General features: G+C 35.6%; 1 protein-coding gene across 9 annotated transcripts in view; it reads left to right on the top strand.

Annotated features, from left to right (window-relative positions):
• The window catches only part of ATP8A1 (ATPase phospholipid transporting 8A1), a 241625-nt gene that overhangs the window by 28622 nt on the left and 198387 nt on the right, over window positions 1-14616 (top strand). For 4 of the 9 annotated variants that reach the window (XM_012474959.2, XM_012474962.2, XM_064366750.1 and 1 more), the window contains exons 1-5: window positions 2290-2368; window positions 3269-3383; window positions 4659-4758; window positions 5766-5864; window positions 14101-14146. In XM_012474959.2, coding sequence (XP_012330382.2) covers window positions 2305-2368; window positions 3269-3383; window positions 4659-4758; window positions 5766-5864; window positions 14101-14146 — 424 coding nt within the window. In that variant the 5' untranslated portion in view covers window positions 2290-2304. Of the gene's footprint in view, window positions 1-2289; window positions 2369-2428; window positions 2478-3268; window positions 3384-4658; window positions 4759-5765; window positions 5865-14100; window positions 14147-14616 lie in introns of those variants that run through there. The other 5 variants (XM_064366745.1, XM_012474960.2, XM_012474964.2 and 2 more) reach the window with 2 other exon arrangements.

Raw genomic sequence — 14616 nt, 5'->3', positions numbered from 1 at the left:
ACAGGTGAATTAAAAACTATGAGTACATTTTAATGACTCATGTGAACGAACTCTCTAAATTATTAAACAAATGGTAAGGGATATGGTTTCCCTCCTTAAAACGAAGAATAAAACCTTGTATAGGAAGGAACGCCATCTTAGTTTGGCCCTCTTTGTGGCAGGGTGGTAAGGGATTCTCCTATTTTGATTGCTTTTGTCACCACTCCAACAGCTCAGCTTAGGCATTGCCCAGGTGTGCACAGGTAGCTCTTTATGTGCTTATTATAGCTGATGAAGGTGGTGATATGCAAAGGAAATTTTAAAAATGAAATCATAAAATAGAATTATCTGGTACCTATTGAATAGCAGTCAATTTTGAATGTAGCAAATGTGTTTTTGCCTCTAACCCAGAACTGTGAGATAAAAACTGCTACCTACCTTCCTCCAAGTGTTGGTTCATTAATCAAATAGAAGAGCCTGTTTCTCTCTACATTGAGAGAGTCTTGATTGGTAGTTTACTTATATTAAGTCCAGACCTAACCTGCCCATTTCTGCAATGTAAGATGATTTCATTGAAAAGTCTAATTATAATGATTACAAACTCTCACTTCAAAATTAGCAAGAATACTAGTCTTTTTCCCAAGTACCTTCATCAGAATATTGCTGAGGATCTCTGAGGTCAAGTATGTTCACTGAGATATTTCTGAGAACCTCTGAGGTTGCTATGCCTGTTTACTGCTAGCTGGCTGTCACCTGCTAGGAGTCAACAGATAAAACAGATGCATAACACAAGGAAATAACTGCGCCTACAACTTCTGGCCTTTAGACATTCTGGGAGTGGGTTTCAGATGCCTGTTGGCTCTCCATGTCACTGTGGAGGAGACAGGGGAGAGGTGCCTACCAGCTCACTGGCGGAGAGCCTCGCTCCCTGCTTTCAGTGGAGATCTCCTTTCCCAGGCTTTCTGCATACATTCAGTTTCATGTATAACATCTTGCCAAAGTTTTTCTGTAGTACCTGGGTAAAGAAAGCCTGTGCTCTCTGTGATATCCTGTGCTCAGAGCCATCCAGTCCCTTCAATGGTCCCACCCCTGGCAACAGGTTACAATTTAGACTTTTCCCCATTTTGGTGAGTTTTCTCTTTAAAGATCCCTTACTTTCTGACCTAGGTTGGGCCCCTACTAATCTGTTAGGATTGTTTTAATTACTCTGATTTCCACATAAGGGATGGGATTAATTGCAGTCCCTTTAGTTCAAGGAAAATCCTTTGCCCCATAGAAATTCATGAATACAAATTAATATCTGAGGGGGAGATGCAGTATCCAACTGCTTTCAGTGGATAGCAGTACATAGTGTTCTCCTAGCAGCATTTGAGACCCCAGTGTAAGTAGGTGTGTCTGGAGGGAGTAACACCCAGCTTCTCAGCTAAGGACATCCAAGGGCCATGCCCTCAAAAGTCCCATTACATAAAGTAAATACAAGACTCAAAAGTCCATTATGTAAAGTAAATACAACACAACCTGAGAACATCAGCTCAGAGTGGAGTGGAGAGATGGTTTTTTCCAGGCTCTCTCTCTCATCTCAGAGAGGCTGGGAACAGCACATTCTGGTCTTCATGCTACCATGAAGAAAGAGCTAATAAAGGACTCTTAATTTTCTTAAAGGTTGATCTCCCTTTATTTGATAATCCATGTGTGGATTTCATATAATTTCAATTATATGAAACTAGAGAGAGAACTAGTGTGTTTAGAACATGATGTAAAAAACCTGTGAAAGACTGACCGTGAGCAAAGCTGCTGATTGAGTCTGAAACCATAAAATGGATGTGACAGTACCTAATGGGAGCCATGTGAACTCCAGGGTGATAAAGATACAATGTGCCTCTCCCCCGTGCCCCTCCTACTTGGAAAGCTTTCAGTGGCTGGCTGCCAAGCAGAGCGCAGGGTCCTCTGGGACCTGGCCTGTGTGCTTCCTCAGCATGGTTTCTCGTCGGTCTCTGCCTTGCCTTCTGTCTGTGCTCCAGCAGCACTGCCCTGTTTGCTCTCCCCTGCACACATGACACTGTTTCTCACACCCCAGTCCCCTGTGCTCATGCTTCTCACCTCTCATTTCATACTGTAACAAACCCCACAGGTCAGCTTTTTGTGTAGTTTGTTAACAGCACTTGGCTATCAGTTGTTTTTTTATCATTGGGTGGAGCCACTTTTCTTGCCCTCAAAAAACAGTCAAATAACCACTCCTTTGTCATTGGGCATATGTATTCAGCAAACATTGGGTACCTGCTGTTTGTTGGCGCTGGTGTTAGGAAGAGGAGTAACACACCATCTATGGCCCTAGGGACTTACCATTCTGGTAGGGGGAACCAGACTCAGGCAGCAACAAAACCTTCTGGTTAGTGTTTTGCTGAAGAGTGGGGAGGTTCAGAGGGCTGTGGAAACCGAGATAAGTTTCCCTAACTTTAACATCATAGAACACTTCAGAAGAAACCACATGTCAGCAGGTCTTATGGGAAAAGCTGGCACTGGCTAGGCAGAAAAGAGAAGAAAAATGGGTTTTGGTGATACAGTACTATTGTCACCCCTTTGATTTTCACTAGAAGGCACAAAAAGCCATTTAAATTACTATCTGTTCATATTCTGTATTATAAATTGTATGTATTTTTAAAAGTGTTTGTCAACATTGCAACAAAGTACCCGGTTGAATCTACTGTATTGTTGCAATGATTATGAGATGACTTGAAGTGCTCTTGAGAATTTTAAAATTCATTTGTGAACATGAATTCTAGCTGGAAAAAAAAATAGGTGATGATAGTGAGTTGGCGCATTGTTATAGTTTCCTATTTAAACCTTACTGTTTATCTTTTCTTCTGTCTTCATCTGGGAAAAAAAACCCAGAAAAGCATTAAATGCATATGCTTAAATTTTTGACTATATTTTAAATTACCTTTATCTTATTAGTTTTACCTAAAACTGTAATTTAAACCAGTTTAAAATTAATTTTTACTTCTGGACATCTTTTTATGTAATGGAAGGAAATAAGTTGAATGCTTATGGGGGAAATTTAAAGTTTATGTTATGTCTTGTTTTTGACATGGCTCAGTTTTTACATGACTATTAAATGCTACCCTTTAAATCTAGTAGAACTGTTAAATATGGGGATGTTACTTTTTATTAGAAACGACAGTAAGGGGAAGCAAGTATTTTACAGATTTCATATTCTAGACTAGTTAGGAAATGTGGTTTTGGACCATAAAACATTTCCTGTCCAATAATAAGATGATCTCTTTTTAAGGTTATGAGAAGACAGATGATGTTTCAGAGAAGACCTCACTGGCTGACCAGGAGGAAGTGAGGACTATTTTCATCAACCAGCCCCAGCTGACAAAATTCTGCAATAACCATGTCAGGTAAGAACTACCAAAGAATGCCATGAGACCAGCCAACAGAGCAGAGCTGGTTAGGTCAAAATGAAAATGCTTGCAAAGAGCTTTCTGGGCAGTCAGTTAATATTTGAGAGCTCCCTGGTGGCAGTGTGAATAGTCTATTTTTCCATCTTCTATCCCATAGAGAAATATTAATAAGAATTTGGAAATAGCAAGGAGCAGAAAGAACAAGCACGCATTCACTGCCAATTCTTCATTGTCTGAATAATGGAATCTGCTTGTGTGTAAATGCCTCTGTCCTAAACCTGTTAATACAGAGATGAATTACTGGTTTTGGTTAACAAGTTTTAACATTTTAGAAGAGGTCTTTGCAATTCTGCACTGAGAATTCTTTTTGATTATGTAAGTCTTTAAATATTGTGTTTTGATAGTTGTGAAATTTAGTATGGTGTGGAGGAATGGAGGGCTGCGTGAATTACTTCACTGCACCATTGTGTTTTAGTTCCAACAATAATGTAAAAAGTATCTGCATAAGCACTGGCCACTTAAGCAGCTTCTGGGACCACATAAACACCTCCAGTGCTAGTAAAGTGTTTTTCCAGTGGCAGAGTTACTAGATTTAAGAAGTGCCTGCTTAAAATTAATACGTACAACTGCAAATTCTAGAGTAACGTTTCTCAGCGTGGGTAGTGTGGCATGTGTCTCTTTATGCTCCTTTCTGTTTGATAAACATGAGGAAGATCTGGATGTTTCTGAGACCTAAGTGGTGATATCTTACTGATGTGGGCATATCTGGTGTGTTTAGTGTGGATTTCTAGCCAAGTTCCTGGAGTGGCAGTGAAGAAAATTCAAGCAGAACCCCAGAAATTTCCCTGAATTTATCCAGGAAAGCCATCTCTGTTTACAAGTGTCTGGTCAAATTGCTGATTTTGGGGGTATTTTTTGCAAGATTATATTTTCTAGTCCCATGTTGTACTCTATCTTATGGAGGGCTAGAGCCCTTTAGCTCCAAAGTTGCTCTTCTTTGTAATCTACTTCTAGTAATGTTAAGCAGGATAATTGGCCAAAGAGGACAAAAGATTATGCAAAAAATAGAACCTGTGGTATTCACTCTTTATTATTTATTTAACATTTTCACTATTTTTCATTTAAGTTAATGACCCTTTACAATATTCTCCTAATTTGAAACAGGCAGTAAATGTTTCTTATCTAATTTTTTATATGGTAGTAACAGAACTTTGTAAGCATGGGTGCTAATCATGGAGAAGTTTTATGCTACTTTTCATTTTTGTTTTCTAGCACTGCAAAATACAACATAATCACATTCCTTCCAAGATTTCTCTACTCTCAGTTCAGAAGAGCTGCTAATTCATTTTTTCTCTTTATTGCACTGCTTCAGGTAAAGTCATATCATAAAACCTTGTCAAATATTCAGGTACTAATAAATGTTAAGTCCAGGACTAATCCCCTAAGGTTTATCTAAATGCTGAGAGATAAGCTGGTTTTGGTGGACATTTCTGGCTGCTGCTGCAAGCAGTGTGGGAATCCACTATTTTTCAAGCCTTTTGATCATTTTTATCAGCTTATTTTGGATGTTCTATAAATTTGATGTGGGAAGGACTATTCATTTTGGGTGGTAAAAGGGATGGGACATTTTATAGTAAAAGTGTCAACTCTGAACCTTAGAATGCAGGAATTTAAATCTTGTGCTTCTCTTTGTATTTAAATTAGTTGTAGTCAGAAAAAGTTTTATTTTATTAAAAAGTAGTATATTGAACATATGCTTGAATTTGAAAAAAAATTTTTCATTGAGCTTGAAAATAAAAAAATTTAAAAACACAACAAAACTCTTATAACTACTCTTAAATTGTGGGTATATATCCTTCTGGTCTTTTTTTCTTCTCTCAAGCATTGTTTATTGATTTAGTTTACCCTCCAAAGCATTGTTTATTGATTTAGTTTACAAAAAGGGGATCATAGAGTACCTATTTTTTTGTAACCTGCTGTATTCATATAACATGTGTGGATATTTTCCACACATATTTATCATTGTGTTTCTAAAATATTTTAATAGTTATATTTTAGTGAATAGATATACTGTAACTTAACCAATCTTCTAAAATATTTTAATAGTTATATTTTAGTGAATAGATATACTGTAACTTACGTAACCAATCTACACAACTGGAAGTTGTGTAATAGTCCTGTACACAACTGCTTACCATGAAAATAACATGCTTTTCCAGTACTTATTAGATACGAACAAATTACCTCACCCAGCATGTCAGCCAAGATAGTAAAATCAGTGAGGCATATTTAAGAAGGCACTAAGACTGTTTTTTTGAATATATTTTAAATTTTCTAGTTCTCATTGATTTTCTCTTGCCTGTTTTTTTCCCCAAATAGCAAATACCTGATGTATCACCAACAGGTCGTTACACAACACTGGTTCCTCTCTTATTTATTTTAGCTGTGGCAGCTATCAAAGAGATAATAGAAGATATTGTAAGTATTCTATTTTTTTCATATATATCCAACTTTTTATTTATAGATGTTTTTAAATATTAGTTTTTTCTTAAATTATTATTGGCATGGACTGTTTACAATATCATTTAACTTCAAAATGTATAGAATATGTTTTTACCCCTGAAGTTATTTTTGTTTTCTGTAATATTGCTGAATGTTGGTTACAGTGTTCTATTGCATGTATAGTTTAGCAAATAAAAGAAATTAATTTACTGTAATAATTGACTTGAGGAGAAAAGTATATTTGAACATTATTTTCAATTAAATTAAATGAAAAAACTCCAAATTAGATAAATGATATTTTTTACTATTTTTTAATTTAAATAATTTTAGTAATTTTCACTTTATTAATTAAATGCCTTTGATTCCTTCTCACCTTATTTAGTAGTTTTAAGTTTCTTTTTCCTTTTAGTTTCTTTTCCCTGTTTCTTTTTCCTTTTCTTCATTTTAGTAAAAGATAGTAACAGTAACCAAATTTGCTATTTTTATTATTCCATAGTAAAGAGAGAAAGGGGAAGTCACTTTCTCCTTTATAAAACTAATTCTCCCAAATAAATTCAGGGCTTTTTTCTATTTTAACTATCTTTCTTGAGGAAACCAATGTTTTGTTTTGTTTTGGTTTTTTTACTATTCTTTGAAATATATATATATAATATATATATATATTTCATATTTTTTCCTATCTTTTAAAATATATATGTACACACACACTCTTAAGTTTAGGGGTATATGTGCAGGTTTGTTACATAGGTAAACGTGTCATGGGGTTTTGCTGTACAGATTATTTTATCACCCAGGTATTAAGCTGAGTATCCATTAGTTACTTTTAGTTATTTTTCCTGATCCTCTCCCCCTTTCCAACCTCCAATCTCCAATGGACCCCAGTGTATATTGTTCCCCTCTGTGTCCCTGTGTTCTCATCATTTAGCTCCCACTTACAAGTGATAACACATGGTATTTGGTTTTCTGTTCCTGTGTTAGTTTTCTAAGAATAATGGCCTCCATCTCCATTCATGTCCCTGCAAAGGACATGATCTTATTCTTTTTTATGGCTGCATAGTATTCCATGGTGTATATGTACCACATTTTCTTTATCCAGTCTATCATTGTTGGGCGTTTAGGTTGATTTCATGTCTTTGCTATCGTGAATAGTGGTGAAATGAACATACACATGCGTGTATCTTTATAATAGAATAATTTATATTCCTTTGGGTATACACCCAGTAATGGGATAGCTGGGTCTAATGGTAGTTCTGTCTTTAGGTCTTTGAGGAATCACCACACTGTCTTCCACAATGGTCAAAACTAATTTACACTCCCACCAACAACGTATAAGCATTCCTTTTTCTCCACTACCTCAATAGTATCTGTTATTTTTTGACTTTTTAATAATGGCCATTCTGACTGGTATGAGATGGCATCTCATTGTGGATTTGATTTGCATTCCTCTAATCAGTGATGTTGAGCTTTTTTTTCTATATGTTTCTCGACTGCATGCATGTCTTCTTTTGAGAAGTATCTGTTCATGTCCTTTGCCCACTTTTTAATGGGGTTTTTTTTTCTTGTAAATTTAAGTTCCTTATAGATGCCAGATATTAGACCTTTGTCCGATGCATAGTTTGCAAGTGTTTTCTCCCATTCTGTAAGTTGTCTGCTATAAGTTCTGTGTTTACTCTATTGTTAGTTTTTTTTTTTCTTTTTTGCTGTGCAGAAACTCTTTAGTTTAATTAGATACAATTTGTCAATTTTTGCTTTTGTTAGAATTGCTTCTGGCATCTTTGTCATGAAATCTTTGTCCATGCCTATGTCCTGAATGATAGTGGCTAGGTTTTCTTCTAGGGTTTTCATAGTTTGGGGTTTTATATTTAAGTCTTTTGTTTTGTTTTGTTTTGTTTTGTTTGGTTTTTGTTTTGTTTTGTTTTGTTTGAGATGGAGTCTCACTCTGTTTCCCAGGCTGGAGTGCAGTGATGCAACCTCAGCTTACTGCAGCCTCTGCCTCCCGGGTTCAAGTGATTTTCCCACCTCAGCCTCCCAAGTAGCTGGGACTATAGGCATGCACCACCAGTCCTGGCTAATTTTTTTTTTTTTTTTTTTTTTTTTTTTTGTATTTTTAGTAGAGACAGGGTTTAGCCATGTGGACCAGGCTGGTCTTGAACTTCTGACCTCAGGTGATCCACCTACGTTGGCCTCCCAAAGTGCTGGGATTACAGACGTGAGCCACTGTACCCGGCCTTCATTTAAGTCTTTAATTCATCTTGAGATTAGTTTTGTATATGGTGTAAGGAAAGGATCTAGTTTCAGTCTTATACATTTGGCTAACCAGTTATCCCAGCATCACTTATTGAATAGGGACTCCTTTCCCCATTGCTTGTTTTTGTCAGCTTTGTTAAAGATCAGATTGTTGTAGGTGTGCAGTCTTATTTCTGGATTCTCTATACTGTTTCATTGGTCCATGTGTGTTTTTGTACCAGTACCATGCTGTTTTGGTTACTATAGCACTGTAGTATAGTTTGAAGTTGGGTAGCATGATTGATACCTCCAGCTTTGTTCTTTTTGCTTAGGATTGCCTTGGCTATTTGGGCTCTCTTTATGGTTCCATATGAATTTTAAAATACTTAAATTTTAAACTATTCATTGACATTCTGTGAAGAATTCATTGACTTTCTGTGAAGAATGTCAATGATAGTTTAATGGGAATAGCATTGAATCTATAAATTGCTTTGAGCTGTATGGCTGTTTGTATGATATTGATTCTTCTATTCAGACCATAGAATGTTTTCCATTTGTTTTGTCATCTCTGATTTCATTGAGTAGTGGTTTGTAGTTTTCCTTGTAGAGATCTTTTACCTCCCTAGTTAGCTGTATTCCTAGGTATTTTATTCTAAAATAATTATTTGCCAGTCTGAGATGACAGTCTGTTAAGCCATAGGAAAGTAAGATGGTAAGACAAGGAAATGCTGAAAAATTGTTTAGAATGCTCCAATTTAAAGTTACACAAACATTAACATTTTTTCTACAGAGCATTGAATTGGGATCTTATTAAGATGGCATGTGCCGTATTAGAAATGGATCAATTGAACATTTAGATCATCATTTTTTTCCAAGTAACTATGAGTAGAAACAGATGTTGTACATGTGTGTGCATGTGTGTAAAACAGCATAGTCCTCTTGATTGGAAATGGCATACTTGTTGGGGACCACTAGCTTAGAAGTTTAAGACATTCCCACCTGTATTGCTCCACACAGACTTGCCAAACTTTAAATTGTGGTAGGACTTGGCAGTCCTCAGGGATTGGTCTTTATTACACTTTTGTCAGTTTCTTTGTCTTACGGACTTCCGTTTTCTTGTTTAACCTAATTTTCATTGAGCACTTTTAATTTACTAGGCATCGTGCTAGTGTTTTTGCAAATGTTTTTCTCATTTAATTTTTTCAATAACTTTGAAATTTAGATGTTAACCCAATTTTAAAAGTAAGGAATTTGAGGCTTAGAGAAGTCATGTAACTTGTCCAATAAAGTGATAGAATTTTATCCTGTCCAGTGCTGTTGGCTCTGTATGATTGTGAAGAGTCATCAATAAGAATATTAACATTTATTGTGCTTCTAGGTTGTACTTACTCTATGTCCTTTACATTTACTAAATCTTATAACAACCCTTTAAAGTGTATTGATCTTACCCCTGTTCTACAGATAGGAGGCAGGAGGGGTACGGTAACTTGTCCAAGGTCACACTGGGGCTGACAGAATTCAAATAAGGCGTTTTGGCTCCAGATTCCTGCTTTATATCACTACTGAAAACTGCCTTCCCTGTCTGTTTTGTTTTGTTTTGCTCCCTAACAAAACAAAGCTATAATCTCTCTAGCTATGGTTTCTAGTACTCCATCTTTGAAAGTACATGGCAAATCAAATTGTATCCAAGAAGTTTTTTTTAGCAGAACTGTTTTGTTATAATATAATAATTGAGTACTATTAGAATGCCACTAATCATGTAGTCCTAAAGAATGTAATAATAGTATTGTGAGATAATAGTATCATATGAAGTAGTTTTCCAGTGAAATCACTGTTAAGAAATTGACTAGAAATTGTAAGAGTAGTTTAATAAGAAGTTTATGTCAAACTGTAAGGTGATAGAAAGTTTGAAAGAATACTCCCTAAAATAAGGGAAATATCAAATAACAATTTAGACAGTTGGACAAAGAGCTATCTTTGTCAGTGAGAATAAGGAATACATCTATTCATTCATCCATTCGGCAAGAACATCTGAAGTACGCTTGAGGTGCAAGACATTCATTAAGATATGTATGAGGCTGTGTGAAACTTTTGCTTTGGTGGTAATCATGTCTCGTATGTCAGTGGCTTAACAAGTAAGTTTATTTTTCACTTACTCAAAGACACATGATGGAGGATATCAGAGATTCAGCCTGACTCAAGGTTCTACTTTGGGGAGTGTTGGTGATTATTGTAGCAAGGGTGGGGACAGAGGATGGAATCTCACTTCTTCTATGTGTTGGCCCAGAAGTAGCACACACGTCTGTTTATAGCTCAGTTTTAGAACTAGAGACATGGCAAAGAGAAGGTGTTATCTCAAGGTCCATGGAGGTGAGGAGCTGGATATTGGTAAAGACTGTTCATGGCTGCCACTAATGCATCAGTGAATGAAGCAGAGATTACAATCTAGTAAACTTTTCTATATTCTATTAGATATTGTTTTTAAATATATATGTATTTATAGATTAAAATATAATAAGAATTGCCTGCAGGTAAGATACTGAAGACTTATCCACCCCAGTGTATTCTAACTCGTAATGCTTTAGACAACTGAACATGATTTTCTATTTTTATTTGTTAATAACAGATAACACACATACTTGAAAATACTCTAAAATTGATGGAGAACTCTTTTCTAAAAAGCTGTATTATGCTAAATCCTAGTTCTTATGATAAAGATCAAATTTGTTAAACTGATAAATATTTACCACTAAACATGTTCCCTCTTTGCTATAAACTTCGTAATTTAAATACTAGTAGACTTTATTCATTATAAAACAGTTATTCAAAGTCTACAATGTGTAGGAACCAAATACTGAGAATATGTTAGGGAGTAAAAGTAGCCATGGTGGAGTTTATATCCAGTAGGGAAGATCAACATTAATCAAGTAATTACACTGGCAAGAATTTCTTGAACCCTGGAGATGGAGGTTGCAGTAAGCTGAGATCATGCTATTGCATTCCAGCCTGGGCAACAGAGCGAGACTCTGTCTCAAAAAAATTTTTTTTCACATTAGGCTATTAATGAGAATTAAATGATGTACATGAAGTCCTTAGAATAATTATTGCCTGGTATATAGTAAGTAATGAATAAATGTTAACTGTATTATCATCTAGAGATCCTTTTGGCTAAGCAGTGGAAAATTGATTGCAAGGAAAACAGAGCATTTGTGCACACTAGTTAGAAGAATATTCTAGTTGTTAGTGTAAAAAAATGACGATATATTAGACTAAGTAGGTATGGTAAAGATGGTAAAAAGTAGGAAAATGAATTTACTACATTTTTAAGAGTAAAACTGACAAGACATCACTATCTAACATGCTACATACCCTATTCTATCCACAACCACTGGAATGTAAGCTCCATGCAAGCAAGGGATTTTGTCTTTTGTTTGTTACTGTAGTCTCAGCAGCAGTAACAGGGCCTAGCACATAGTCAGTGTTTAATAATATTTATTGAGTGAAGGAATGGCTTGGATAGGAATGAAAGATAGACAAAGGTATAAGAATGACTCTGAAGTTCCTGGTTTGGGTAAATGAGTGGCATGTGTTTCCATGTCTGAGACAAGGACCAGGTCTTGGGGATTAAGGTCACCGGTTGCCTAGTGGACAGTGAGATTGCCCGAGAGATGTCAAAGAGGCAACCAGATATAACTGTTGAGCTCAGATGAGAGTTTTGGCTGGTGTATACTTATGTGCTAGTTATAATTGAAACTGCAGGTATGAAAGAGTTGGAAGAAGAGGTTGTGGAGTGAGAAGTGAGGAGGGCCAGGGAGTAAGCCTTGAGCAATACTGTCGCTGAATAGCAAGTAGGCAGAGGAGACAAGCAGGGGTCAAGGTGCAGATGGAAAACCTGGCAATGATGTGATAAATACCTAAGAAGGGAAGAGTTTCCAGAAGGAGGGAGTGGTCAGCATTGCACACTGTGTATCCTGAAGTTCATAACACTGTTTATACAATACAGTTTATTGGTGTGCTGTTGATCTAATACTGATGATATTAAATAATTCATTAGCCCTCAGTGATAGTAAATGAATTCTGATTATGACGCAGTTGAGGTATTTGAACTCATAGAATAACTTAATTTTTTTCTGAACTATTGGTTTTAGAAGAAATAATCTCATCAAGATACAAAAGTTAGATGCTTTTGTGCCTATTAAAGTAAACCCTTAGTATAGTCAACACACTTGTTTCATGACAAGTAACCTAATTTATTCTGTGATGGGAAGATAGAGGAAAGAGATGCTCTTGTGCAGGAATTCTCTGTAGATGGAAAGTGATGTTTAAGATTGCCTTGGGTTTCACTAAGATTAAATTTCCTCTTGGAAGTGGAATGTTTCATTAATTAGCTTTTATTTGTCTCTTTAGTTGGAAATCTAACCATTATCTCTCATATTTTGGAAACATCTGTGCCTCCTTTGAATATCTAAATTTACCTTGGACTGTTATTTTGGATCACTTTCTTCTAATTTTTTAATAATCTAATAAGCAAAAATAATATTTTCAAAGTTCTATAACTACAGAATCTCTACTGATGCTACACATTTAACAGAGCTTTAAACATTTGAGAATCTTTTTTGACAAACCGTGCTTGCTTTTGGAAGCAATAATATGCCTATTAAAAGTCAACATTAATACACTTTTATGAGTGAGTATTTTATACTGAAAAGGAGTGCTGGTGTGTTCCTGCATGTCAATGTGGGACGAATCATTCTCAACAATTCTTTCGCAGAGGCATTTTAAATGGTCTGTTTGCACTTTGTGCAGTTCAGTAGCTGATTGTTTCCACGAACTGAGTGTATGCTGCCAGCTCTTATCTGTTCCTCTTGGGTGTTGCGTATCCTGGAGGAGTGCTAATCCACACCTCTAGATTATTCTCTTGCAGTGTTTTCATATGTGCACTGTGATTCTAAAAACTATGTTTTTTCTCAAATGGAAAACTTAGGAACTCATTTGTTTTACATTTGTTCCAACCCATGTTATGGTCAGGTATGCACAGCTAAATTAGACTTCGGGCTTTATATGATAGGATCTTTGAGCAAACAGTTACACTCAGCACTCTTCTGCAGTGTTAATAGAGTCGGATGAGTTATACTCGATGCTGTAAGTTTAGACGGAAGCCATGGAAAACCTCTAGGTGAACCAGAGAGAAAATACCTTCAACAGCCACTCAAATTCTAACCTTTCCTCTGACCTCTGTTTCTTCTTCTTAACCACTGCTATAAAACCTTGGCTTATGCAACTCTTTAAACTTACCTAGACTTAGACTAACTCATTTGTTTATTGTTTAATTTTGTAGATGGTTTTGGGAGGAAGGAGAATATGATAAGATTATGTAATTCAGTGGCTTTCAGTTGCAAGTAGTGGGAGGAGGGAGTGCTGGGGAGCAGTGAACAGGATAGACTCTATGCCAGTGGTAGATGTCGTTGGTTCAAGTCATTGACAGTCATCAGCACATCATTAAATTATAGAGGGTGCGCTCAACCTAATGAGATAATGAATTTCATGAGAAGCTGAAAATATATCAATACTATTATTAAATTGTTATTATATATCATTCTCTCAGGAAATCTCCTTTTTAAAGTGAGTTATTAAAGCAAAATACTAAATCATCCTTTCAGTTCATACTTTTCTAGTACATTAAAATTTTAAACTTACCTGTGTGGCTGACGTAAGATCCTTGTGAGAACCACAGATGTGTGCTCTTAGAAGAGAAGCACTCTATGGAGATGCTGGGGATTGTTCTTTCCATTTTAAAATTCCTAGATGTGCTCTAATTCTTCCCATCACCACTCCCCCATCAATATATACTTTAACATTGACATGAATGAGGAAAGGATAAAAACCGTGAGAAACATAAGCTACATCTTTTTTGGTATGGGTGCTCTCTTGTTTTATTAATCTCATTCACATTTTCACAGTTGTTCTTTTTGCTTTTAAACTTTAGAAACGACATAAAGCTGATAATGCAGTGAACAAGAAACAAACACAAGGTAAGAATTTTACATGTTTTTTTTCTCATATTTGTCAGATACACTTATAGTAGTATATACAAAGACTTCAATTAAATATAATTCAGTTGCAAATACTCTGCATCTCAAGTTTTTGTTTCAGGGTAGATTGATTTTTGCTTTGTGGCATTTATTAAGATGACACTTAAACTCACTTTAGAGCAATTTACAGTGATAATACTTTTAAAAGCCTTATGTATTTAAGTGCTCCATAGCAATATGCTCTCAAATACAGTAAAGTGTGCTGTTGTTTCAGCAGTGTTAAATATTATTAAGTGTCTTTATTTTGTTTGTAATCTACAGATGTTATTCTAGAAAAGATGTATAGAAAATAATCATATGTGATGTCACATGAGTGAAAAGCAGTTTGGAAACACTCTGAGTTATATGTGCCAATTGGACAGATACTCCAGAAATTAAAATTTTAGAAAAAGAATACAACCAGACCTATT

The sequence above is a fragment of the Aotus nancymaae genome, unplaced genomic scaffold (assembly GCF_030222135.1).
Source record: "Aotus nancymaae isolate 86718 unplaced genomic scaffold, 86718_ANA_hifiasm-v0.15.2.pri h1tg000006l, whole genome shotgun sequence".
Lineage (NCBI taxonomy): Eukaryota > Metazoa > Chordata > Mammalia > Primates > Aotidae > Aotus > Aotus nancymaae.
This window is presented reverse-complemented; position numbering and strand designations above follow the sequence as displayed.